Here is a 27932-nt window from a genome sequence, read left to right on the forward strand (position 1 = left end):
AGAGCATAGGGGAGAAGGCAGTCCTGCAGATATGAGGGACCAAGGTTATGGGCTTTGTATGTGATAATCAATACCTTGTACTAAACTGATGGGCAGACAATGAAGTGACTGCAGAATAGCAGTAATATGCATGCCTTCTAGGCGAGGCCTATGCATTACAGTTGTCTAGTCTTGACTGGTGTGAATGTAGGTGGTTACTAAGATCAGCTGTGTCAAGGTATGGAGCCATTTTATAGGCTAGACTTGAATTAGAAGAAAGTACTTTTTATTTATTTATTTATTTTATTTATTTAGATTTCTATACCACCCTCCCCGAAGGCTCAGGGCGGTTTACATTAAAACTAATCAACGATACATGAAACAGTCTTCGTTAAAACATAGTAATTAATAACAGTGGTTGCAACCATATAACAGAATAATGTAACAGTATAACAATATAATAAAATAATATAACGATGGAACGGTTCAATACCACAACAGGTCCAGAGCACTCTGGTGGAGTTCTGGGAGGAAGGGGGGAGATGGGGGGAGCGGGGGAGCGGGGGCCCTTCATTCGCTGTTGGTTGTGCCTGGTCTCAACCAAATGCCTGGCGGAGGAGCTCCTTTTTGCAGGCCCTGCGGAACTGTTTAAGCTCCGTCAGGGCCCTGATCTCCTCCGGGAGCTCATTCCACCAGGTGGGGGCCAGAACAGAGAATGCTCTGGCCCTGGTCGAGACCAGGCGGACTTCTTTAGGGCCAGGGATCCTTAGCTGATTGGAGGCAGTAGAGCGTAGAGCTCTTTTGGGGGCATTGGCGGGGAGGCGGTCCCTCAGGTACACTGGGCCCTGACCGCGTATGGCCTTGAAGGTAATTACCAGAACCTTTAGTCTGATCCGGAATTCAACTGGTAACCACTGCAGTTGGTGGAGAATGGGCCGGATGTGGGACCTCCACGGTGTTGCTGTGAGGATCCTGGCCGCTGCGTTTTGGACCAGCTGTAGTTTCCGGGTCAAGGCTAAGGGCAGGCCTGGTAGAGCGAGTTACAGAAGTCCAGTCTAGAGGTGACCGTCGCATGGATCACTGTGGCTAGGTGTTCCGGGGCCAGGTAGGGCGCTAGTAGTTTGGCTTGGTGGAGATGGTAAAATGCCAGCCGCGCTACCTTTGTGATCTGGGCTTCCATTGTAAGGGAAGTATCCAGAATCACGCCTAGGTTCCTGGCGGAGTGAGCCGTAGAGAGCTGTACTTCATCCAGGGCAGGCAGGCACGCTTCCTCGCATGGGCCCTTCCTACCCAGCCACAGGACCTCCGTCTTTGAAGGATTGAGCTTCAGACGACTCTGCTTCAGCCATCTCGTCACTGCTTCCAGGCAGCTGGCTAATGCTTCTGGGGGGGAGTCAGGGTGGCCATCCATCAGGAGGAAGAGCTGGGTGTCATCGGCATATTGATGACAACCCAGCCCAAACCTCCGTACCAGTTGTGCGAGAGGGCGCATAAAGATATTGAATATGATAGGGGAGAGGACCGCTCCTTGTGGGACTCCACAAGTAAGTTGACGACGGTCTGATGTTTTGTCTCCAATTGCAACCCTCTGTCCACGATTTTGTAGCTGTATTAACTGGCTTCTCCCGCTGCAATGCTGATTCCAGCTTAACTCCTCAGCAAGGATCAACTGAACCCTATGTAAAGTGGGAAGCTTATTGTTCTTCAAGATCTCTGTCTTCCTAGTCAGCATCACTTCTGTCCTGTTTGGGTCTAGTTTCAATTTGTTTGCTTTCAGCCATTTGATCACATCTGCCAGTAGTTCGGGACTTCTGCATAAAAGGTTGAATAACATGGAGGATACGCCTTGTGGAACCCTATAAAATAGCTCCTGTACTGAAGACAGCTGGTCTCCAATGGCACCCTTTGAGTCTGATCCATGAAGAACAATTTAAACCACCCCAAGGTACATCCCCAGAAACCTGCTTCTACCTCCAGAAACCTTGATAGAATGGATGACCTACTATATCAAAGGTTGCAGAGAGATTCAGTAGGAGCAATCAAGAAGCATTGCCTTTTAAAACATTCATATGAAGGATATCAATTAAAGCCACAAGGGCTATCTTGGTCCCATAGCCAGACTGAAATCAAAGGATCCAGAACAGATGAGTTATCCAAAAAGGCCTGGTCTTCTGCTGCTTTCAAAACACTTCTTATTTGGAGGGAGTAGTTCTAGAAGCTAATCCATCATGGGAACTGGGTCAAAATAATCTGTAAGCAGATCAGACAATATTTTAGACATTTCTTCTTTTGGGCCTGTGTTATAGCTGGCACCCTCAGAGTGTATTTGTGTTAATTTATCATTAAAAAAACTTTGCAAAATGTATAGCTACTAGGGGCCAAACCCGTTGCATTCAGGAATACAATGGGCACTAGATTGGGACTGGTGGTGGAAGAACTCTGCAGATGGCCTCCCCCTCCACCCAGGATCTGGAAAGGCTGCAGGCAGCTGCTATGAAACTCACCAGCAGGAGCAGCTCTCACACGGCAGGGATCTGCAGCCTCCAAGCCTCAGAGGGAAGTGGAACGAGGAGCGGGTAGTCAGGGATGGGGGACAGAAGGCGATTGGCTGGCCGCTGGATAGACAGGCAAGGCAGTTGGAGGAGCAGCTCCCACCACAGTCTCTACAGAGTGTATGCTTGGGATCCCAAACTTCCTCAGAGCATATTGGAATCGAGAAGGATGCATGAGCCTCTGTTGGTGCACCATTTTAACTAGCCCTCCTTCTTTTTAGGGTGCTTGTGCCATATTCACCCTTGCCTTGGCAGATAATGGTCAGACCATGGTTCAGGCTGAATCCTCAAACAAGACTGCCCCTCAAAGACATAGTGCAAAAAGCTACATCTGAGGTGCCCATCAGTAGGCCCATCACAAGTTGAGAGATGCCCAGGGCTGCCCAAGAGGCTATAAAATCCGGGATTGGCCTTGGTAAAAAAACATTCAGCATGAATGTTGAAATCACTTAGAACAGAAGTCATTCCAGAACCACATCCATTCCAGAACCACATCCAAGAGCACCTCTTTCAACTTAATAGAGGGTGCTTACTGCTGTACTAGGCAGTCTGCAAACAAGCAGAATGCCTAATCTGATCTTTGCCCCTAACATATGGAGTGCCTGGTCAATGCCAGCTACAGATTGTGTTGGGAGTTCACAGTGGATAATAGCAGCTCCTCCTCCCAGCCAGATACTGGACATCTTTGAACAATCCTACCTCTACATCTAGAGCCTCTTGTGGCACAGAGTGGTAAGGCAGCAGTCATGCAGTCTGAAAGCTCTGCCCATGAGGCTGGGAGTTCAATCCCAGCAGCCGGCTCAAGGTTGACTCAGCCTTCCATCCTTCCGAGGTCGGTAAAATGAATACCCAGCTTGCTGGGGGGTAAACGGTAACGATTGGGGAAGGGAATGGCAAACCACCCCGTATTGAGTCTGCCATGAAAACGCTAGAGGGCGTCACCCCAAAGGGTCAGACATGACTCGATGCACAGGGGATACCTTTACCTCTATATCTACAAGATAGTGTATTTATCAAACATCCTTCTTGAAGGATTCCCTCCAGAAACTCTATGAAACCGCATACACACCTCAATCAACATGCTAGTGTTTGCAGAGGAGCAACATAGCGGTTCAGAACTACGGTTATATAATATAGTTAACATAGAATAGAAACGTAGAGTTGGAAGGGATTCCAGGGTCATCTTGTCCAGCTGCCTGTACAGTGCAGAAACTCACAACTACCTGCTCAGCCACAGTGACCCCAATTTCATGCCCAAGTGGTCCCTACACCAAAACCTTCTGAATCCAGCCTGGCCTGGAGGAAGTTCACCTATCCTCCTACAGGTGTGATTAGCAATTCACTGGGTATGAAAGGATGGGCCACAAAAGACAAACACTGACACATCTTGCCCACCCACTCACAATCTGCCTGAGTTCATAACATCCTACAGGTGCTGTTCTGTGCCATTATAGCTACTGATTTCCAGCTACATAATTGCACTCTCTCCCAGTGGTGGGAAACTTGCTTCTATTCATTGCGCTTCTACTTCAGAGCACCTAGAGTTTGCACCTTTGATGAGTGGCTGACACTTTGAAGCTGAGGAAACTGCAGTATTCCCTCACCTTTAGCAATGCAAAAGGCATGTGAAGCAAACTTGCAGCAAAATCCAGTGGGGATGCCTTTCCCTTTTCCTCTTTTGCAGTTTTTGAAGCAGTTGTGGCCAAATCAAGTCAGGTTCCCCTCTCCTGCAAATAAAACCATTCTGTGAAATATGCAAACAACACTATTTATTTATTTTTATTAAAACATATCCTGTCTTTTTTCTTGATTCAACACGGATTATAATACTAGATCTCCAACTCATCTCCAACTAAGTCCAATAATAAAATGGCAGTCCCCAGATCCCTCCCCCCATTAAAAAATGTTGCTTTAGTGGGTCAATTTTGAAGATTTCTTCATCTGGGGTGATTGTTGAAAGATCGTCTTTCACAACTTCAGCAGTGGCTGATCCAGATATCAAAGAGAAATGTGTATGAACATAGGGTACTGGCTGAGTATCTTATTACTATCTTCTGCTTCCAGGTTTCAGAAATCTGATGAATTCAAGAAACCAAAACTAGGGTGAACAAGTTGTCAAATGTGCAGATTTAAGTTATTTGCAACTTAACAATGCCCTCACCCTAGTTTTGGTACTTTCCTATTTCATTGCATTGACGTTAATGTTCTGGAATATCATAGAACATGTTACACGAAATAGGAAAAATACATCTTCCTGGTACATCAGAGATGTGAAACCAGTAGTGCAAGAACATAGTCAAATTACTGCTAATTTCCAACCCTTTCATAGGAACTCGTGAAGAAATTAAGTTGACTTACCAGAAATTTGCATAAGAAAAACCTGGATCATTTAACTATGGTAGATTTTGTTCAGTCGTGTATTTTAAAGACTTTTTAAAGAACAGTGAGGAGCTCCATCGAAGTAGCACCAAAAGGCAAAAATAATTGACATGTGTTTTCTTATTTTCTTATACACATATTTATAAGAAAAGTTTCTTTTGATTTTGTTGCATGTTAACTCAGAATTGGATACCTCAGTGGAACAAGTTGTTCAACATACCAGCCTTTGTGAATGATTTGTGCCAAAGCTGCCTGAAGGGGTTTTACTTCAGATGCTTATAAATTAAGTAAGGGTGAGAGGTGCTGAAACAGCTTCAGGCTTCCAAATGTTATGTAATTGCAAGTGGGCTTCTCATAGCTACTCAATCTTATCTTTGTTCTGCATTTAATGGGAATTCCTGAGTCAAGATTGCAGAGAAGACACTAGCACAAATTTCCTACATTCATACAGGTCAAATCATCATCAAAATTAAATAAAGTGACAAAATTGGTAAACATTGTTATACTATTTTTTCAGCATTGTACATTATCTCAACTCCCCTGGTACTTGTGGAGAGAGATAGTAAAGTTTCTCTGGATCAGCTGTTTCCTAAGTACACTAATAGAAAAACATTAGCACAGTGCTGCATTGTGAGTCTTTTCTGCATCTGTCAAAATGAGTAGGGAAGAGAACTGATTTTCTAGTTAGACTCATAACAGTCTATAATAATGCAATCCTAAGCACTGTTTTAAAACGGTTAATGTCTATGGGCTTAGGCCCAAAATGTGACAGCCTGTAGACTGCACAGTAGAAAAAAGGGTTGCCTGTGCTGGGCTGAGAAATTTGGAGATAATAGGAGTAGTGCTTTGAAGCTTATCTGGGATATGATGCCGAAGAGCCTGTTTTGTAAATTTTCTCCAGGGAAATTGATTTCTGTATTTTGGAGACCAGTTATGATTCTGGGAGAATTCCGGAAGGTTGTCAGCCCTAGAAAATTGTGCCCATTATCTATATGAAACTATTATATACACTTACCAACAAGTGATACTATAATAAGTACTGTATTATACTAAAATTAGTAGTTAACCTTGCTGCAAGGAGGAATGCACCAGATGCTAACGGGAGGAAGGTGGGGGGGAGGCCTGTGGAGGTGCAGAGAGGCCTCCCAGCGGGCGCCCCCCTGCCGCCAATGGTGGCGTCTGGCGACACACTGGTGGGGTGAGGACATAGGAGTTGGTAGTGGGCCACAGGACCGTGCCCATGTAGTGGAGGCCCATCTGAGGAGGTGCCAGTGCCACTGCATGCCGTGTGGTTCCAGCAGTGTGTGCTGCTGCCTGAGCACAGTGCTGGCAGCACCTATCTTGGACCATAGGGTTGTTGTGGCAGCGCAGTGGTCTTGGGTATGGGGTTGGTGGGGGCAGTGGGATGGGCACTTCCTGGCATGTCGTATCCACGTGGCACTCTGTGGCTCTGCTGTGTGCCACAGCTATCCACCCGTGGCACCATGTAGTTGGATCTGGCGATTCTTTTTCCCCGCCAGCTGCACATTGTTGGGCTCCTGAATGGGCCTGCTGGTTGCTGCCACTCTCCGCCTCTGGGCCCATCGAGTTGGACTGGTGGATCTTGCCCCCCATCACCTCCTTGTCGGTGGTGGCAGCGGCAGCAGCGGCTCCCTCCCCATGGCAGCAACTCCTTTGCAGCGCGTGCGTTGCCTTCTGCTTGCCGTGGCAGCACGTAGGAGTAAAAATGCCTCAAGACAACAGAGCTTACAGTCAAGAGATACACCTTATTTGATTTATAGCTGTTAAGTGGAACATAGATTTTGGAGTGGCAATAATCGAGGAAGAATCAGAAAACAGGAGAAATGTACCTGGGAGCCCATTCTGATTTCCAATGATGATCCTGATCCTACAAAATGTGTATTACCCCCTCCCTACCCAGTGGTGAAAGAAAACATATTTAAAGGTATATTACTGTATTTGCTGGTGTATAAGACGACTGGGCGTATAAGACGACCCCCCAACATTTCCACTCAAAATATAGAGTTTGTTACATTACATTACAGTACTATGGGCCACTATGGGCAGCTATGTCTATCCCAACTGAAGTGCACCCGGTGTATAGGACGACCCCCCCAATTGGAGGCATGTTTTTCAGGGGGGGAAAGTAGTCTTATACGCCAGCAAATACTGTATGTGTATAGCTGATAAGAATAGTGGTCAGAAAACATGAAGCAAAAAAAATGTTCTTTCACCACAGTTCAGAAATGAGTGTGTGTGTAATAAACATGTTCCACTGGGATTTTAGATAGGTTTGGCAACCTCCAGTTGGATTCTGGAGATTTTCCAGAATCCCAACTGCTTCCCCAGATGACAGAGGTCAACTCTCTTGGAGAAAATGGCTACTTTGGGAGGTGGACTTTCTGGCATTATATCCAGCTGAGCTCCCTCCCCTAATTTCACCCTCCAGGCTTCACCTCCAGATCGCCAAACATTTCCCAACCTAGGTTGGCAACCCTAAATTTAGCTGAATTGAGGACCATTTGTAACGCGGTTCTTACTTGCTGCATTATAATTTTTAGGCCAAGAGAGTTTGCTTTCAAGCAGAGTATCTCATTATATAAGCTATAGGGATATGTTTATAAGAAGAAATCTCTAGTTGGTAATGCTATCTGTTTGCAAAAGTTATTCATGGTTTAAGTTTAGAAGCTGTTGTCTCATTCTCTGAGGTCCTGAAAAGTTATTTTTGTAAGAGGACATTGGATAGTCTCATAATTTCTTACATGTGACTCTAGATAAAATAGGAGATTAAGGCATACCAGATTGTCTTTAGGGGGTGGCATTGCTGGCTTCTTAATACCAAATTATCCCAAAATGTTCCTTGTACCATTAACTAAAGAATGCTTTCAGAATTCTTTAGGAACAACATAGAAACTATTCATGAAGTTTAGGAACTTAAATAGTTCTACATAGTCTTCAAAACTGACAAGAACATATCCAGAACTACAGGGCCTTGAAGTTTTAATGTTCGGTCAGTTCAGGATTGTGACACCAGTGAGTAGTACTTTTCTCCCCTAGGGTAGCGATCCCCAACCTGTGGGCTGCGGACCACATGTGGTCCATCGACTAATTGGAGGTGGGCCGCGAAGGACGCCTCCCCCCCCCCGGCACTTTACTTCATCCCCCCGGCCCTTTACAACACACTTCGGATGTCATTGGCTCCCATCACTCCCAGATGGGACTATCTCGTTGCAGAGAAACAAGCTCAGGGTTCCCATTGATTTGTCATTGTTATGAGTTAACATTTCCATGAAAATAAAATGTTCCTTATGTTCATTGTTGTGGCGTGTCTGTATCTTTATTTTGAAAGGATGTTTAAACATTACCGTAGCGATCAGAGAGTGTTAGGGCAGTGGTTGAGAGTAGAGGAGTAAACTACCTCCCCCACACCAGGCCTCAATAAAATTGTCAAGCACTGAGTGGTCCCTGGTGATAAAAAGGTTGGGGACCACTGCCTAGGGTACTGAAGAACTTTTAACTGCATATGTAGCTGCAGTCATTTAAATTCAGATTGTGTATGTGCTCCTTGCCTTCAGTGCCTTTCTCTATTGGAATGATTGTAGGTACTTCATAGAATGCCTTGAAACCATCGCTGACGTGAACTTCCGTTTCTAAGCATTAATTCTGTTGTTTTACTGATGAAAGGAAAATTGCAGAGACTTAAAATCATCCTTTTACTTGGCAAATGAGATAATAACATAGTTCTGATGTACCTGTGTTTGGATGGGCTGCATAATTCCTAGATGAAATATTTTTGTAGGAGTAAGGAATGCTAATGACTGGGGAAGGCACTGGCAAACCACCCCGTATTGAGTCTGCCATGAAAACGCTAGAGGGCGTCACCCCAAGGGTCAGACATGACTCGGTGCTTGCACAGGGGATACCTTTACCTTTACCTTTAAGGAATGCTATGTTACTTCAAACTCAAGGAAAGTTTTTCTGCCAAAAGAGCTCCATATGTGCAGTGTGAACCTTTTTACCAATACTAGTTCACTATTTTGAATGCCTAACTGTGTTCTAGTAGCCATGTTAGTTGTCAAGACAAATGACATTTTAGAAGTGGTAGTGTGAAACCGAGGGATAGAATTTCTTGTTTTTATTCTTTATTTCTATATTCTATATGAAATGACACTTGACCCTCTTACACATCTCTGTAGTCCAAATGTGGAAGTGATTAAGATGGTGAAAGAGAATAGTTCTCTTCTGCTTTCTCTTCTATCAATTAAAATCATCTCATGGCACAGCCATAATATGTTTCAGTTTTAACTTCTTATCGGAATGCATCTGATTTAAAGTTGTCATCATTTAAAAAACCTTGGGGAAACAGTTGTTCAATCTATTTCTTCTCAGTATATTAAAAGACACCTTTTTTTGGTCTTCCTATATGATATTAGGTTTTTCAGGCTTTGGGATACAGGAAAGCAGACAGATTGGTTCAGAAAAGTCAGTCTACTAATAGTTCAAAGAATCTTTATCATTTGGGTTTCTTGGAAGTATAACTATTGTAAATATCTGTTTTAAATGTTTATTTTTCTAAGGCTTTGTTGTACATAATAATGCTTTATTCTGGTTTTGAATAATTTCTTTGTATGCACATAATTACTAGAATAAAGTCTCTGTGGTTACAGCGTCAAGTTTAAGAGCCTCAATTGATCAGAATTATGCTAAATCCTGGCCATGTTAAACAAAATTTCATCCACATGATTTCTGTGAGGTAGCTGGTGTTAATTCTCTTCTATTGAAATTAGAGGAATTACACATTGCTGTATGCAGGGTGAATTGGGATTATGACTGTGATAAATATTCTGAGTAGAGAGAGGACGTGTAAAGTGAAGGCAACTTCAGAGGTGTGGAAAGGGAAGAGGCTGTTAAACTCTTGCAGGTTAAGATGTGAGCATTGTTTTCAAAATAGTGTTTTAGCTCAGCCATTTTCAACAGGTGCCATATGGCCCCTTGGGAGGCTCTTGCATATTTGAAGAGGCCACAGACTGAAAAATGCGAGAAAGGGAACCCAAATGGTTTATGGAGGACCCTGGTAACTGAACCAATGAAATAACAGTTTTTGTCACATATGAGGTCATTAACTACTAAAAAGTTCGACCTTTATCATCAAGGGAAATAAAAAGAAATTAATGCATTCAAGAAAAAATATAAACACACAGGCTTCTCTTGGTCACATGTTATAGAAATCTGTCTTGCAGGTACATTGAATATAATTCGTTTACTCTTAGACTCTTAGGCCTTTTTTTAGCCTAGCTCATTGCGCAAGCAGCCAGCCTATTGCAGGAGGTCCTGAGAAGAGCTCTTAAAAGGACCATGGCCAAAAAAATGGTTGCGAATGGCTGTTCTAACTTATTAGAGGCTATTCCATTTTACCGTAAGTAGTTTTTCAAAATGTATACTTTCCATTGAAAAACTGCCTAGTAATGATGTGTATCTTTCCATGAAAAATGCCTAGAGACACCTTACCTGTCGTCTGGCCAAAAGTCTTCTGGTAGTTCTGTATAGTAGGAAATCTGTATGCTGTTCTTAATAGGATTTGAAAGGTCCACCAGAAGGGTAGGGGCTGTTGCTCAGTGGAAGAGCGTCTGCTCAACATGATCTCAGGTTCAAACCCTGACATCTTGATTTAAGAATCACACTATAGTTGATAGGAAAGACCTGTGCCTGAGACGCTTGAGAGATACTACAGTCTGAATGAACAATGCTAACTTTGATGGACCAGTGGTCGAATTCAATATAAGGCAATTTCATGAATGTTCATATGTGAAGAAAAAATGTTTGCAGAAGGAAAACAGCATGTGATCGTATCTGCCTTACCATCCCAGTGTAATTTTAAATCGATTGTCACTGGACAAGACTGAAATTATTACAGCTGCAGTACTGCAGCACTGTGTACTCAGTGAGGCTCTAATGTTTTCAGCTTTTGTGAGAGAATCTTAATTTGTTTATATCTAGATTCAGCTTTTTCTTATAGTTCTGTGAGGAGCTATTACTTACTTATTGTGAACAGAGATTGTCTATTAACAATCAGGTAGGAAATTCCTGTTATTTAAAAACATGCAAGTGCTTTATTTTCTTTATTTAGGCTGCTGGCTTACTACAAGTAACCCGGGGGGGGGGGGTGCTAGCCATTAAAACCACTGGGGAAAAAAATTGGGTGGGCCAGTGGCCAGGGGGTGCCTCCTACTGCTGGAACCACCCCATCTCTAAGCAAAATGTAGTGGTTCTCATAGCTGCTGCTGAAAGCAGGCCAGAGGCCCTTGCAGCCACCACTGTGAGCAAGCCATCTGCCCTAGCCTCTTGCTGGGTGGGTGAGCACCTGTTGTGGCCCCCTCAAGCAAGCCCTTGCCCCATGTGGGGCAGGTGAGCACCTGGCTCACTTGTGGCAGCAACTACAAGAACTACCAGGACCACCCCAGTTCCAAATGAGGAATGACCTCTGGGTGAGCAGCCATCATTGCCATGAGTTAGCTGCCTGCCTGGTATCAGAAGTGGTTTGCCATTGCCCACCTCTGTATTGTCACTGTAGTATTCCTTGTTGGTCTCCCATCCAAATACTAGCTTCCAAGATCTGGTGCTATTCGGCTAGCCTGGGCAATCTAGGTTATGGCAGGAAATATTTTTAAGAATTAATAATTTCTGTGAACATTTTCTTCTTTATCAGTATAACTGGCTGAGTGAAACATGCTATTTGAATGTGCAGAGAGCTGATCTCTTTGGGACAAACATAGCAACTGTTCACCAGAACTAATTCAGTTTAGCTAGTTAACTCTAGTATTTGACATATAAAGGTAAATGTATCCCCTGTGCAAGCACCGAGTCATGTCTGACCCTTGGGGTGACGCCCTCCAGCGTTTTCAGGGCAGTCTCAATACAGGGTGGCCTTGCCAGTGCCTTCCCCAGTCATATTGCCTTCCCCAGTCATATTTGACATATAGTCCCCATGTAAAAGAATGTCAGAATTTTCACATATTGGTGGCTCCATGGTCTCTGTGTTTGAGCTCCTTATCAAATCGAAAGCCACAGTTTCCATACAGCTGTTGTACATTCTTGGAGGTGGCTAGCTTGAAAGCTCTCCCAGCAGCCCAGATAAATTACTTGTTACAGTTCTTGCTCATTAGAAGCTACTGCGTAGAGCTGATATTGTGAAATGTATTTCCAGTACGTTGCCACACAAGTGTTACACAAGTAATACATCACAGGAATGAAATACAATCTAATAAATTTGCCATTTAATGTACTTATTTTGATTATCTTTTTTTAGATCGAATTCAGTTACCTAGGAATATGATTGAAAACAGCATGTTTGAAGAAGAACCCGATGTGGTTGACTTAGCTAAAGAACCTTGCTTGCATCCATTGGAGCCTGATGAAGTGGAGTATGAACCAAGGAGCTCTCGGCTTCTAGTACGTGGACTTGCAGAGCATGAATTAGATGAAGATGAAGAGGATTATGAATCATCAGCCAAACTTCTAGGAATGTCATTTATGAATAGAAGCACAGGACTGCGCAATAGCACCACAGGCTACAGGCAGAGTTCAGGTGGATCATGTGTTGCACCATCTGTAAGGACCACAGTGATCTGTGCTGTTATTCTTGTGATTGCTGTTTCTGTAATAATGGCAATCTATCTTCTTCCTAAATGTACCTTCACCAAAGAAGGCTGTCAAAAGAAAAAACAGGCAGCAGAACCAGTATATCCTATTGCAACCAACGGACAGCCCTTTCCTTGGGCGAATATTAGGCTTCCAAGTGCTATTATGCCAGTACATTATACTATTGTGTTACAGCCAAACCTAACCAGTCTGGTATTTTCAGGTTCCGTTCAGATAACTGTAAATGTCCGTGAAGTTAACTGGAATATCATACTGCATAGCTCAAGACTAAATATTACCAAGGCAACTCTTACTCCATTGGGTTCAAGCCAACCAAAACCAGTTAAGTTTCTGGAATATCCAATGAATGATCAGATTGCAATTTTGGCCCCAGAGGCTCTCCTTGTTGGACGCAACTATACTTTAAACATGGAATATTACTCTAATTTATCTGACACTTATTATGGGTTTTACAAAATTGCCTACAACAGTTCATCAGAAAGGTAAACTTTGAAAGTCCTTTAAATTTGATTGTTTTGAATTTGCTGCTATCATATTTGTGCTTTCTGATGAGGTGCAAGAAGGTTCAATATTCCCTCAGCATAGCCCCTAAATGAATCAAGCAGACCAAGCTATTGCAAATTGAACTGAGCCAGAGTGGAAGCAGAGTAAGCAGCATATCCCAGGAGTTTGAAGATAGTGGATAAAGAAACGGGTTGGTATTTGGAGCAGGAAGATAGTTGAAGGAATGACTTCTTGAGAATGGTAAGAGAAAAGTAAAGTGGAATGGTAGATTAAGTGGCTTCTGTTCTCAGGCCTTGAGCAAAGCCAACTAATGAATCACAAATGTAGTCATGAATTACTTGTCAAAGCTTGGTCTTTGCCATATAGCTATCTTTTCTAAATTATTAAAGACATACAGTGTGCTTTAAAGCAGGGTAGGAATACAGACTCGAAAGATGCAGTGTGTAGAAGGCATCACCCAGAGAAGGCAATAGTAGTTGGAGGTTAGGAAAGAAGTTTATGCATCATGGCAAATGAAGTAACTGTATGACAGATTAAAATGTCTTGACTAGTTCTAGGTAAGCTGCATAATATTGAACATTTCAAAATCCATAATGATAAACATTGATGTCAGTATCTAGTGAACAGGGTGCTTCCTGTATTCTTTGTTCAAATCAACTTTTAAATGACATACCTTTGAAGAATATGACAACATAACATTTTCTTTTCTTCACCAGATATGTAATTTAAAGGTTATATATTTTTTCTTGAAGTTCTCTTTCCACTGAACCTGTGAGAGAATTTTGCTATTTCTAAATACAGTAATGTATGTCCGATTTTTTCCAGATGGCTTGCAGCAACTCAATTTGAGCCCCTGGCAGCCAGATCAGTTTTTCCTTGCTTTGATGAACCTGCATTCAAAGCCACTTTTCAGATCAAGGTCAAGAGGGAACCACAACATTCTGCTTTGTCCAATATGCCAAAGGTAGGCTTACACTGCTGCTCTTATCCCTCTCTGTGTGTGGTACAGAAGGGGGGATATTAATGTGTGTTTCCCCATGATTCTTGACATGGAAAAGCCATAGTGCAATTTCATATCACATAGACTCCACTTTCATTTTTTAAATGAAGACAAAAATTGAGAACATCTGGGTAATGTCCAGTAATTTTTCAGTAGTCACAGAAGTAAAATTCATATGATGAAATGGACAGATGTAAGGCCAAAAGTCCATATAATTTTGTCCCTCTTTACTACAATGGTCTTTTGGAAATCCTCCCACAGAGGTTATCAAGGCACGAAACCTCTCCTGTGTATCCACATTGCCTGGTATTTGTATTTGGTACTTAAATTAGCATTCTCCAGTAAAATGCTAAATTATATAAATCATTTAGGATCTTTGACTTGAGGAAGTAACACCAGGACTCTTTACATGATCTTCTGTGATAGAGATGTGTATTAATTATAACATATTGTATATTATATTCTACTCTTCTTCCAAGGCTCTCAGAGTAGCATATGTGTTCCATGCTTCCATTTTTTTCCTAACTACAAATTTGACATGTAGGTTAGCATAAGAGGGAGCAACTGGCCCAAAAACCCTCAGCAAGCTTCACGGTCACACAGTTGTTCAAATCTGGCTTGAACCTGGATATTCCTGGTTCTGATTCAACACTGTAAACAGTGTACCAGTCTGGAAAACATGATCTGTGCAATGTAGTTTCAAGGCTGAGATGGAAAATCCTAGCATCTTGGCTAGCGAAGTGACCCACATTACCTTGGTGCCTATTCAGTTTATTTCAATGTCTGTTGATCAATCTGCTATCCTGATTCCAGATAAAAACCACTCCTGTGACAGATGGAATAGTTCAAGATGAGTTCTCTGTGAGCCTGAAAATGAGTACATACCTAGTGGCAGTCATTGTTGGAGAATTGGCAAATATCAGTAAGGAAACAAATGGGATTCTGGTATGTTTTCTTTTCTTTCAGTTGCTGCATATAAATGATCCATTTCCACCGTAGTATTTGGCTACAGTTAATTGGCAATGTTGCTTTCTGACTGGCTAAAATGATGCCTGGGGTAAACAGGGCTGTATAATCTGCTTTGCCAAGCTAAATCAGTATGAAGGAATCCTCAATTCCAAATCTCTTGAGTCACAAGGAGGTATATATGCCAGTCTGTTGGGTGGAAGTAGTTTTTGCAAAGGACATAGGAAAAAAGAAGGGCAGAGGATACTTCCTTGGTTTGATTTTGTTGGCATAAGCTACCAGCCGCCTCGAGCCTTCGGGGGGAGGCGGGGTATAAATATAAATATAATAATAAAATATAATAATAATTTTATTTCTTGCTTGCCAAGCATAAATTGTGCATATGGTATTTGAGAGCAAGTTCTCAGGCTCTCTACCTAAGTACCTTGGTAAATTGAGCAGTCTTTGCTGCTACCTTCGCTGCTCTCCTCACCTGTGTGGTAGACCAGCAGTGGCTCTTAGAGCTAGATAGCCAAGACTGGTCTTCTCAACTGTGAAGAATGCTCGTATGAGGAAAGGCTGCACCTCTGTCATCAGAATTGTTTTTAGAAATGTCATGACATTTTTAAACATTAACTTTTACTACTTTAAAAGGTGGCTATAAGGGGCATATGATCAATCTTGTTGTCTACTCAGAAATGTGAAATGCATAATTTTGCAAGAGCTGTATTTTATGAAATCCTTTAAAGAATAGTTGCCTCCTTTCAAGTATGGACAAAAGTTGCAAGTCCTGTTGGAATCCTTTTGTAACAGCATTGTATCTGTCTTACCTTGTAACAGGTGTCTATCTATGCTGTACCGCACAAGTTAGACCAGGCTGAGTATGCCTTGGACACAACAGTGAAGCTTCTTGAGTTTTATCAGGAGTATTTTGGTATAAAGTACCCTCTTCCCAAATTAGGTGAGACTTTACGTCCTTCTATTATCTCACGTTTTGCAGAAATGCATTGTGTGAAAACCTGCAGCAGATGGAATGTGTGCATTCTCTGGATCTTTCCTCTGGCCTAGTTATCATGTCAGAGAAAATCAAGTTGAATTGTATTTTGGAGTGTTATGATGTGTGAAACTTTTTGTGGCTTTTCAAAAAGTCACACTACACATACATAGATAAAAACTTTTAATACAACGTCTTGTGACATAGTGATGCCTGAGGAAAATGGAATAGGCAATGTGCAAAGTGACACAATTACAGTAGTGAGAAATGCACAATATTTCTTCTCAAGAACATTCCTGTGCAAAACTTCATTTTCAAACACTATCTAAATTTGTATTGTATGACTAAACAATAGACTTTCTAGCTTCTTTTCCTGTGTTTCTCATTTTCATTGCCTTCACCTCCCTTATGCCAAAATTTTAGATTGCAGACTCCTTACAGCAGGGAATTGTCATCTTGGACTAACATTCACAAAACTGTCACAACAAAAATTTTAGTGATGTTTGTGTGTATGTTAGTATTTTGACTTGGGGGGGGGGGGTCAGACATCCTTGAAAAATGATCTTTACATTTTTCTTAGATATAATATGATTAACAGTGGAATACAGATGTGCTCCATGTGCTTACACTTTAGTGTGTGTCTATTTACCTGAGATGTTTCCCATGTATAGTAAATATTAAGAAATTGCATTTTGATGCTGCTGGCTCATTAAAGGAACAATTCTTCTCTTTCTCCAGATTTGGTAGCCATACCTGATTTTCAGGCAGGAGCTATGGAAAACTGGGGCTTGATTACTTTCCGAGAAACAATGCTACTTCATGATAATAAGACGTCTTCAGCAATAGATAAGAAAAAAATAACAGCAGTGATTGCTCATGAGTTAGCACACCAGGTATGAAGTATTCGAGTCCTCCATTTACAACAAGGTTTTTTGTTTTAAATTAGTGTACTTTAGTATCTTGTTAGTTATGAGACACATGACTTTTTATTGGTTGCTTATTCCCACATTTGCATATAGTTATGCCAGGTTAAATGGGATATCCTTGAGAAACATCCTTAAGAACCTAAGAAGGGTTAGATGAGTCCATCAAATTCTGGCTTTCTCAACCAGGGTTTTGTGATACCTTGTGCTTTCTTGACAGCCCTGGAAGGGTTTCCTGAATGGGTGGGAGTTAATTAATTTTTAAATATTCTAAAAATTTGCTAAACATTTATTGGGTGATATTGCCATATTTCTAACCCCCCCCCCCACACACACACACACATTCCTTTCTCTATCTCTCTCAGCTCAGCTGTTCCTTTCCTGGTTCCTGACAAAACTCAAAACACACAGATAATAACCACTTAGTTGGGCACCCCTGAAATTGGGACCCAGAAAAAGGTGGGACATTATTGTAAAATAAGGGAATAATCACACTAGGATTGAGATTTGTCATTATTGTATGTATGAATTGTCACTGGTAAACTGATGCCTTAACTTTCCTCCTTTGGTTTGTCTACTTTTTAGTCAATCAAATTTACTATTGCTTGTTAGCAGTGTCTTCGTTTCCAGCTTCTTTGGGGAATGGATGTGCTAGGGCAAGCCCATGTATACACTGGCTTAGGTGGTCCCTAAGTAGAGGAAGGCAGTGGCAAACCACCTCTGCATAATCACTTGCCTTGAAAACCCTCTGGGGTCACCATGTCAGCTGCAACTTGACTGCACTTCACACACACACACACACACACACACACACACACACACAAAGGAGTTCCTTGACTGTTGAGTTGTACATTTGTGGAAATGGCTACGAATGCCAGCTATAGGGCTTTGGTAATATTTTTGTTACCATTGTTAATAGCCATTGATGGATGTATCCCCTATGAATCCCTCTAATCCCCTTTTAAAGTGCTTGTAGCCATTATTACATCTACTGGAAGTGAGCTACATAACTTAGTTATTGAGTCAATATGTATTTCCTTTTGTTTGTTCTGTCCTATTCCCCAATAACTTTATTGAGTGCCTTGAGTTTTAGTATTATGGGTGAGGGAGAAGAAACATAAATAAATAACTTTATGACCCGCCACCATGTCTCCCTTTAGCAGTCTTTTCAAGACTGAGAAGTCCCAGACTCTCCAGCCTTCCTCATAGGAAAGATTCTCAGCCCTTTTATCAACTTGGTTGCCCTTTTCTGTATTTAAACATTCTCTAATGAGTAGTGATTGTGTGTTCATGTGTGCTCATGATTGTGTGCTCATGATCCAGCAGTGCTTTTGTGACAACCTTGTATGACCATATTAATTCATGATGTAAATATTTGCCATTGGTACATCATAAGGAAGGAGGAGAGAAACTGTAAGTCAGTTTAAAGAGCAAGGCTAATATGACCCTGGCCTTGTGGTCTTTTGAGATCCAGTTTCAGACAAAGCTCATGGAGCTGCCCTTTTCCATCTACCCTGCATCATTACCCCCAAGCTGCTGTGAGGAACAAGAGAGTCTTCAGAACAGAATGGGACACAGCACAGGAGGCTGCAGCTGAAGGGGAAATCTGTGCACACTCTTCACACACACACACACAACCCCTTAGCATGAGTGGAAGCAGCTTTTCCTCTTGCAAGTACTAAACCATAACAGGGAACAATTGGGAAAGATGGTGGGGGTGTGACAGAGTGCAACATGCACATTGGGTTCAGTGGACAAGTTCTGGGGTTAATGTTAATTTTTCCCTCCCTATGGTTAGAGGCAATTGGATGGCCATGCCTATATGCTGCTTCATGCAGTTCATAGTTATTTATTTAGATCTTTTGTAAGCTTGGTTTTTTTCCCAACACAGTCAAGATCCAGGGTGGTTAACAGCAAAATAATAATATGTTGCATTGATTGAAACATTTACTGGAAGTGAGCTACAGTAATGAGACACTTTTAAAGTTGGCAGTAATGTAGAGTAAGCTGCTAGAACAAGGCAAGCCATATGTGTAGTATTGTTTTGCTGGTTGATGTTGGCATGGTATATGCTGTCCCAGAAATTAGACCAATGCAGGCTGTTATCGTCCATCATGACTGCCACCTGCTCAGTTTCCTGTTGAGATGACCAATTGTCTTTTGCTGTTCAGAATCTTTTGTTTCCTGCTCTGTATGTGAATTGCTAAAATAGTGCTTCATGGAGTCTTATTGCACCCTGTACTTTCATATTTAATGATAGGAATGAATTCTTTTTTTTTTTTCTACTTGTAGTGGTTTGGCAATCTTGTAACTATGAAATGGTGGAATGACTTGTGGTTGAACGAAGGATTTGCCACCTTTATGGAATACTTTGCCATGAATGAAATTTTCTCAGATTTATGTACTGTAAGTAGATACAATTAGAGACACTCAGAAAAAAAATCTTGGGTTTGGTATCTATTTGACTTTAAGCTCAGGGGGCACAGCAGTATTTGCTTAAAACCTTGCTTTCAAAGAAGAAACTTTTATGTCCTCTCTAGAAGGGCTTGTAATTTTGATGCTTATATTTGTATAGCTGCTGTGACCTCTGCAAACAGGAAAAGCAGACAAAAAGATAAACATGCCAAAGAGATAATTGACGCCTGTCAGCCCACATATGCTGTGACACTTATGAAGCAGGAACACCACGAAGCATGTGGTCTGTGTATGTGATGGGGATCCATCACCTCTTTAGTGCTATACGACAACAATGGAAACCACATGTATAGGTATATATGAGGGAGGGACCAGGAAGCATTTGGTACCTTGGCCATCAGTTGCCCATATATACCTCCCAACCAGCATGTTGGCCTAATTACTGCTTTGTTTAAAAGCTTGCACATATGCTGTTGACCTGAAGACATAAAACTTCACCACTTGGTGGTGCCAGATTGCTTTATTAAATTAAAAGAATGGCGGGGGCAAAGGATAGAGCATCTCTAACATAAACCAAATTTGCAAGTTGTGTGTGTGGTGTGTGTGAGGGGTTTCTCCCACTTACACAGGAAGAGCAGTTTTGTAACATGGCTACTTGAAGGTGTTGTACAATGTGGTTCAGCACTTTGTGACAGAATGTGCAGATAGAAGCAAGGTTTAATATAGTGTTGCCAGCCTCCAAGAGATACAAAAACAATCAAGCAGCTTGTACAATACAGATACAGAAATCACAGAGAACCAAGGCTGAATAGAGTACAATTAATATGAACAGTTAACCAGTATAAAAAGATGAGTCTTGTGTGTTTTTCTTATTTCTGATTTATTTTTAGCCTTCACCAAAGTGCTTTCTGGATAACAGCCACTTTCAAAAATATTTTCATCAGTCATAAGACTGTTCAGTAAATTAATATGAGGAAACACAAAACTATGGATTGTTATTATACATGATAAAAATAGTAGAAACAAGAATTGTCTTTTTATATTGGTTAACTGTTTATATTAATTACACTCTATTCAGCCTTGGTCCAGAACTATATGTGATTTCTCAACCACCAAGTGGTGGCTGGAGATCTCCTGGGATTATAGCTGATCTCCAGACAACATAGATCAATTGCCCTGGAGAAAATGGCCATTTTGGAAGGTGGTCTCTATGGCATTATGCCACCATTAATGTCCCTCCCTTCCTCAAACCCTACCATCCTCAGGCTCCACACCCAAAATCGTCAGGTATTTTCCAACCCAGATCTGGCATCCCTAGTTTGATAAGCAGTTAGAGTAGATTGCAGTAGTCAGTCTTCAGTTGCAGGAATTATGGGTGCTAAGGTGAAGAAAAGGCATGTACTTCCTGAGTAAATGTGGCGGTTACGTGTGCCATCAGTCCCTCCCCCCTTTTTTCCATTTATTGGGGTTATGAAAATTCGGTTAGTTTGCATGAACCTTGCCGCCATTCTTGTCTTGCCTTGTTGTGATTAATGTGCTATGTTTTATTGTTCTTATTACTGTTTTAGGGGATTGGTTTTATGTGACCCGCCTCAAGCCTCCAGGGGGAGGCGGGATATAAATTAGATAATAATGATGATGATGATGATGATGATGATGATGATGATGATGGTAGAGATTCACTCCCCCAACCCAATATTGTATGGTTTAAAATATTCAGTCTGCAGTCCTCATGCTAGTAATTTAACTCTTTATTGCTTATAGATTTTCCCCTCTAACTTTCCTTGGCACTGTGTTTAATATCTTCAGTCTGTATAAAATAACTTTGAAAGCAAACTTCAGGTTTGTGTGGTATTAAATCATTGGGCAGACAAAAATTAATTGCATGTGACCTGAATAAAAAGGCTTGGGGAAACATTGTACTGTTTTCTCTCCCTTTGCTTTACATGCTCCTTCCCACAAAAGTCTATAGCAGGGGTAGTCAAACTGCGGCCCTCCAGATGTCCGTGGACTACAATTCCCAGGAGCAAATGCTGGCAGGGGGCTCCTGGGAATTGTAGTCCACGGACATCTGGAGGGCCGCAGTTTGACTACCCCTGGTCTATAGTATAATCTCTCAAAGTATTTTGCATTTCATCTATTGTCGCTAGGAAAGCACCCTGACCTGGATATCCCAGGCTGTCCTGATCACAGAAACTAAGCAGTTCTGCTCCAGTTAGTACTTGGATGTAAAACTCCCAAGAAAATCCAGGGTTGCTCTGAAGAGGCAGGCAATGGCAACCCACCTCTAAATAATGGGTTGTTTGGATGTTCCATGATACAAGATGACTTGGATTTGTCTGTACCTACAGACTATAGAATGGAGGGTTAGAATAGGTCTCTTGGGAGTTTTTCTGCACCCATAAACTTTGATGCTAGTTTGGGTTGCCTTGCCTCTTACTGAGCACTGTAATTCCTCTTCTAAATCATAAAAAATGTTATCATAGCTACTGTGAGGCATTGCTTTTCTTGAGATGCTAACATAAACAATAGACTTTCTAGTTTTAGAAATGCCCTTTGTCTCCGAGGTACTATTGCATCCACATTGCAAAGGACTGAGAAGACACAGTAAATTCTACCTTTCCCCCCCCATTCCAGCCAATTGGAAATTAGAAGGGAATGCCTGAAAGATACTTCACCATATCTGGATTATAACAGCATACATAGTGAGAGATGAAATGTGTTGCATGGGGTCCATTTAAACTTCTTTCCTTCCTTTGTTCAGAATGATGATTTTCTTAGTCTGCGATTTAAGACCATGGAGAAGGATTCCCTGAATGCCTCTCACCCCATCTCTCTTGCTGTTCAGTCTCAGAAAGAGATTGACGAAATGTTTGACACGGTCTCCTACGGCAAGGTAACTTCAAAAGTCTGGGAAACGTGCTTTTAATAAAATTAAATGCATTACAGAGTTCACACAAATGTTTCAAATCATGATCTTAGCATGGGCAGTAACAACAGGTCAAGAGCTAAAAGGGAGGGATATATTTGGGGTTAGGGAGGCCTGGAAAATGCTTGTACCCTTTATAAGCTCTTTTTAATCTGCAAATGAGTTAAATATCAAGGTAGTCTATCCATAACTCAGTGCAGATTTTTAATTTGTGTTTTTTTTCCGAAAAGCTACAAGCTGCTTCTCCAGAAACCTGCTTGAGGTGGCTCATAAAATACATTTAAAAAAATTTATTCAGACAGTCAGGAGTATAAAAACAACCTAAGGCTAACACTGAGCAGCAGAAATAACAATTCCTGAACTCTGAGTCATGGCCAAGTGATCAGTTTCCCCAAGGGCTGCCATTCTCTGCCCAGCTCCTCCTTCTGTATGTCCACATGAATCCCTGTTTCCATCCATTTTAGCCTTAGCCATGGTATCTCTGCCCCAAGGTTGACACTAACAACCGCTGCTGTAAACCCAACTAAAACCAGCCATATTAAGTTTTAATATTAACTACTAGTGCTAAATCCTGTTAATGATGAAACTAGAAGGGAGGGTATAGACTAACTTTTGGTGCACCCTTTATCCTTTAACTATGGTTAATTGGTTGGTAAATGTTACGTTTATATCAGTGGTTCCCAATTTTTTTTAGTATGAAGATGACCCCTTTTAACATCAAAGAATTTGCACTCCCCCACATTGATAATAGTTGTACTATTAGTATCTGTTTATTGATAATGATAATGCTTAGTATGCATATGGATTTGAACACCCCTTGTAATAACTCTGGATTACGCAGGGTTAGGGTCTACGTTATATAAAGAGATTTGGTCTTCTCATAGTTATCATCCCTTAGGGGGAGAAACATTGCTTTTTTAATTTCTATTTTGCAATCATCCCATCTTAGCTTTAAAGACAGAATTATTTATTTATTCTGAGCCCAGTTGTGACAATTTTAACATTTACTTTCATTGTGAGAAGAAGCAGTGCACTTCTTTAGAAGTAGAGTTGCAAGTAAACGTAGTGATTTCTGTCAACTCTTGAATATTTGTCAACACAGAGAGAAGGAAATTGATATTTGAATAGATTTGGACTTCATGTATATGTACTAATGGTTTAAATTCACATATAGATGTGTAGGGAAACAGATGCATGTGAACTGATATTTTCTCCTTCGCTAGTTGCAATCAGTCCCAATCATTTGTGGCCAGACCACATCTTGTTCTGATTAGAGGAACAGCTTAAAGCAGCTTTTACCCTTGCATCTGCTAGCATGGCCAGAGGTAAATGTTCCTGCATATCCCGAGTTGCTGATGTAGAAGAGGGATGTCATAAAACAGGGGCACATTATTTGTCTCCTTTTCAGCAACTCCTAGCTGCTCATGATCTTCAGACCCGGCCCAGTTTGCAAGGTCTGGAACCACTGGTAAACAAAAAATAGCAGTGCACATCAAGATGTATATAGTAACTAACAAATGAAAAGTTTTTGACCAATTATAGCCCCCCCCCCGCCCCCTTGGTATCTTGAAAAGTGTGCTCAGCTTGCACAGTTTGGATTTTGGAAGCTGCTGACCCAGAGTATGGTTTAAACCACATTTTGTATGTAAATTGCATTTGTATATATCTGGTCTGACATAAGGAAATGTGATGGGTGCCACACAGAACTTCAGTTGCTGTTAGTCTTCGGTGTCAGGATAGAGAGAATATTACGAAGTTGTACTCAGCTCTCCCCCTGATGGCTAGAAGAAATTATACGTCAGGTTTTAAACTTTAGTTGTCATCTGGCTACTTCCTTTAGTCACAGTGCTGCTTAACTGTACGTCTTTTCATAATTCTAAATAAATTCCTTTAAAAGGTTGATACAGAGACACAGTATTTTGCATGCTTCCTCTGGGTCTTTTCCTTTTCTCTCCTGCTATCCTCATTATTTAACCCCTAATTTCTTTTTCTCTTTCTGTGTACTTGTTGATGCTGATCACATATCTTGAAGGATGGCTTTAGGGGGTATAACTGAAAACAAATTCACTAAAGTTTTCTATATTCAGATCATCTTTTTGTTTGTACAAGGTCAGACTAAGACACTTTTCAGGTTTTATTCTGAACCCATCTCATCAAAATCTGTAGGGGTTACACTTTTCCAATAGGTTTACATTTCAGGGCTGCTAATCTGTAATTAGATCAGAATTAAATCAATTATCAAAACAAGTATTGTATTCCTTAGATTAAAAGAAGCAATTCTCTGCTGGGCCAAATCTCTTGCTCCTAAGGCCAGTACTTTTAGTCAAGAAGACAGCTTGCATGTATACGTGGCTATGTATATGTATATATATTTAACACATTTTTCTCAATACAGGGAGCTTCTCTCCTGCTGATGTTGAAAAACTATCTCAGTAAGGATGTCTTCAGAGTTGGCATTCAGAGTTATTTGAATGACCACAGCTATAATACTACCCGCAGTGATGATTTATGGGATAGCATGACCAAGGTAAATGTCTTGGGCAGAGGAGGGGAACTGAGGGAAGGTTGAAAAAGCCAGTCTTATTTAACAATCATGCCAGGCCTAAAATCATTTGTTCCTAATAGCATCAGTTCCTTGTAACATTATTAAAACATTCCAGTCAGCATTTAAGTTTGTAATAATCAGCAATTAATAATGAATTTTGCACAATTAGAATACTATCATTTTTTTAAAAAGAACCGAAAAATTTTCAGAATCTAAAACTTGACTTTTCCATGATTAGAAAAGATACTGCATTTTCTCCATCCTCCATTCATCTCACTTAAGACAATGTGTCCATACTGATTAAAAGTTTTAAAGACCACCTTTCTTAAAAAAAACACCCAAGAGAGCTCATGATAAGGCATAACATGATAAGGAAAACAAAGTGCTTTCAATCCAAAATAACCCTTAATGGATTTAAGAATGGTTCTGGGAAAATAAAAAATTGAGAACCTAAAAAGATCAACACCCAGGAAATAAACTTAGGCCTATACAATGTGGAAGACAATTATAAAAATCTAATAATTGTTATAGCCAGTTGGCTCCTTTACATAAGAAGATATATTCAGGACCCTATAGGCCTATAGTCAATTATGTGGACCAGAAAGACAGATAAAACTATTTGAGGCCTCTAATATTTCAAAAACAGCATACTTTGGATGAAGGTTGTCTCCTGTCTATGTTATTTCTCCTATGTTTTTGGGAACTACGAGGGGACTGATTGGCTGTTTTAGCAAAGAATTATCATATGGCTGTATTTGGATGTTGTGACACAGTTTACTAATTTAACAGGATTAACTTTTGCTTATATATTCTCACTGTCATGATGGTCAGTTCATAGTCTGATGAAGAGTGCTTGCACTCGAAAGCTCACACCTTGAATAAATCTTTGTTGGTCTTAGAGGTGCCACTGGACTCTGATTTTGTGAAGTCCTTCACAACTCTTTTATACTAATTTTAAATACAGAGCTGGGACTTGAAAGACTGAAAACTTTCTAAGTTCAGAATCTAGCAAAGAGAACAATATGATGCCCAGCTGAGATTCAAGCTTCATACAGAACCATAGTTATTGAGTGGCAGAGCTGAGCTCATTTTATAATGAAGTTTGAAGGGCTGCAGATTGACGCATGTGTACACAGCAGCCACCATACAGCTGTCTGCACAATTCACGTCTTTCTCCACTCAGAGGAAATGATGGAGGATACACAGATGGGTCAGCCCAGTTCTTCCTTAGACGACCTCTTTCTTCCTCGCCTAAACCAGTGTTTTGATTATTTAAACTTTCTATGTGCAAGATGATGAACACGCATGTTAACATTCACACCTAATGAAGAACACTCCATGGTGATAATTCCAGAGGGATAGCCATGTTGATTAGTTGTAGCAAAAATAACCAGAGACCCGTGGCAATTTTTTTAGTCTTCAAAATATTAGTCTTTAGGGGGAAAAGAACCAATCGTTTGGTTCTACCAGGTTGTTTAGTTAAAGTAAAGGTAGAAGTGTAGATGAAGCTTCTTGATACATCTTCTGAAAGATTTTTCTCCCTTAGGTCACAGCTGGACATGTGGATGTTAAAAAGCTTATGGAAACATGGACTCATCAGAAGGGATTTCCCCTAGTGACAGTTACAACAAAAGGAAAGCAGATTTTTCTGACACAGGAGAGATTTATGCACAATGCAGAATTAGAAAATCCAGTCATACATTCAAGGTTTGTTTCTTTGTCCTTTTTTCATTCAAGTGTTTGACGTCTTTCTGTTGGCCACACTTTGTCTTCAGGAGGAAATGGTCCCAGGCTTTCTACTAGGAACAAATAGTAATAAATGGACTGAGATGTAGCCTTAAATACTAGTGTGCATTTATTATGTGTGCTGAAACACGTAGTCAAAGCTAAGAGAATCTGAGAGGAAACTGCTGGATGTGATAGAAGCCTGATAGAGAGCTTGGAAAAACAAGAGTGCAGTTGCCTTGTTTTCCAACTTCATCACGATCTGGTTAAAATATAAGGAATAGGGAGGCAATGACAGCATGGAGAGAAGGTGCGGCCTTAAGCTGAATAGATAAATGCACTATGGGATTTGGTGATAGTTCCATCATCTATGTAGGAATGGTGGCTAATACTCTTTTGCTATTTGCATAGACATTGAGAATTGTTTTTATACATGCCTCTATGGATTATGCTGTGATTACATTTATTTTGACATATTGTAGTTCTAGATGAATGTGTTTAGCCTGGGCAATATCTGCAGGTGGCATAAGGAGGACATATTACAGTACAAATATTTTCTGTTTAATTCATTCAAATATCAAGGATTAAATGCCATTTTGTGCTTTTAAAGCAGCAAGCAAAAAATGCAAGTAGCACATGGTTCTTTTTCTCTAGGTTTAATAGGGGAAATTGGCAATCTCTTTTGTATAGAAGAAACCTCTGAGTTGCTGATATTCTGGACCTGTCCATAGTATCAGGATACAAGAGCAAATATCTAGGGAGATGCCATGATTAACAGAGTGCATGCAGAATGATTTTTTAAAAGACCTAAAATCCTACCTATTATCTATTTCAAAGAGAAGGAGCTACATGTGTGTGTACAGTTATCTGTTCAGCTAACATCATGTGCGCAGATGTCAGCTTCTATGTACATGGTGCATCCAGCTGAGGCAACATTGTTTATGCAGAAATGAGATTACAGTTACAATACAAGAACCAAAGGAGCTGAGCTATGAGTGGTGAAGCACTGAATTGAAGGCAATTTTTTCTTACCAAAATTAAATTAAAAACCCAAGTGGCTGAAACATGTTGCATTAAAAAGGTAAAGGTATCCCCTGTGCAAGCACTGAGTCATGTCTGGCCCTTGGGGTGACGCCCTCTAGCGTTTTCATGGCAGACTGAATACGGGGTGGTTTGCCAGTGCCTTCCCCAGTCATTACCGTTTACCCCCCAGCAGCAAGCTGGGTACTCATTTTACCGACCTTGGAAGGATGGAAGGCTGAGTCAACCTTGAGCTGGCTGCTGGGATTGAACTCCCAGCCTCATGAGCAGACCTTTCAAACTGCATGTCTGCTGCCTTACCACTCTGTGCCACAAAAGGCTCTTCATGTTGCATTATTGTGC

General features: G+C 41.0%; 1 protein-coding gene and 1 long non-coding RNA gene across 2 annotated transcripts in view; one reads left to right on the forward strand and one right to left on the reverse strand.

Moving 5' to 3' along the window:
* Positions 1 to 27932, forward strand: part of LNPEP (leucyl and cystinyl aminopeptidase) — a 51522-nt gene that overhangs the window by 5864 nt on the left and 17726 nt on the right. Inside the window, exons 2-10 of the mRNA XM_077347675.1 lie at positions 12217 to 13051; positions 13899 to 14037; positions 14887 to 15018; positions 15859 to 15979; positions 16751 to 16905; positions 19228 to 19341; positions 22115 to 22246; positions 24675 to 24806; positions 26371 to 26531. Of these exons, the coding sequence (XP_077203790.1) occupies positions 12217 to 13051; positions 13899 to 14037; positions 14887 to 15018; positions 15859 to 15979; positions 16751 to 16905; positions 19228 to 19341; positions 22115 to 22246; positions 24675 to 24806; positions 26371 to 26531 (1921 nt within the window). The remainder of the gene's footprint in view (positions 1 to 12216; positions 13052 to 13898; positions 14038 to 14886; positions 15019 to 15858; positions 15980 to 16750; positions 16906 to 19227; positions 19342 to 22114; positions 22247 to 24674; positions 24807 to 26370; positions 26532 to 27932) is intronic.
* On the reverse strand, positions 1233 to 5086 carry LOC143841771 (uncharacterized). Its single transcript, XR_013232808.1, has 3 exons — positions 4890 to 5086; positions 4136 to 4258; positions 1233 to 2229 (listed from the first exon to the last, which is right to left on the reverse strand). It is a non-coding gene; the product is annotated as an uncharacterized LOC143841771 (long non-coding RNA).

This window comes from Paroedura picta, chromosome 7 (assembly GCF_049243985.1).
Source record: "Paroedura picta isolate Pp20150507F chromosome 7, Ppicta_v3.0, whole genome shotgun sequence".
Classification (NCBI taxonomy): Eukaryota; Metazoa; Chordata; class Lepidosauria; order Squamata; family Gekkonidae; genus Paroedura; species Paroedura picta.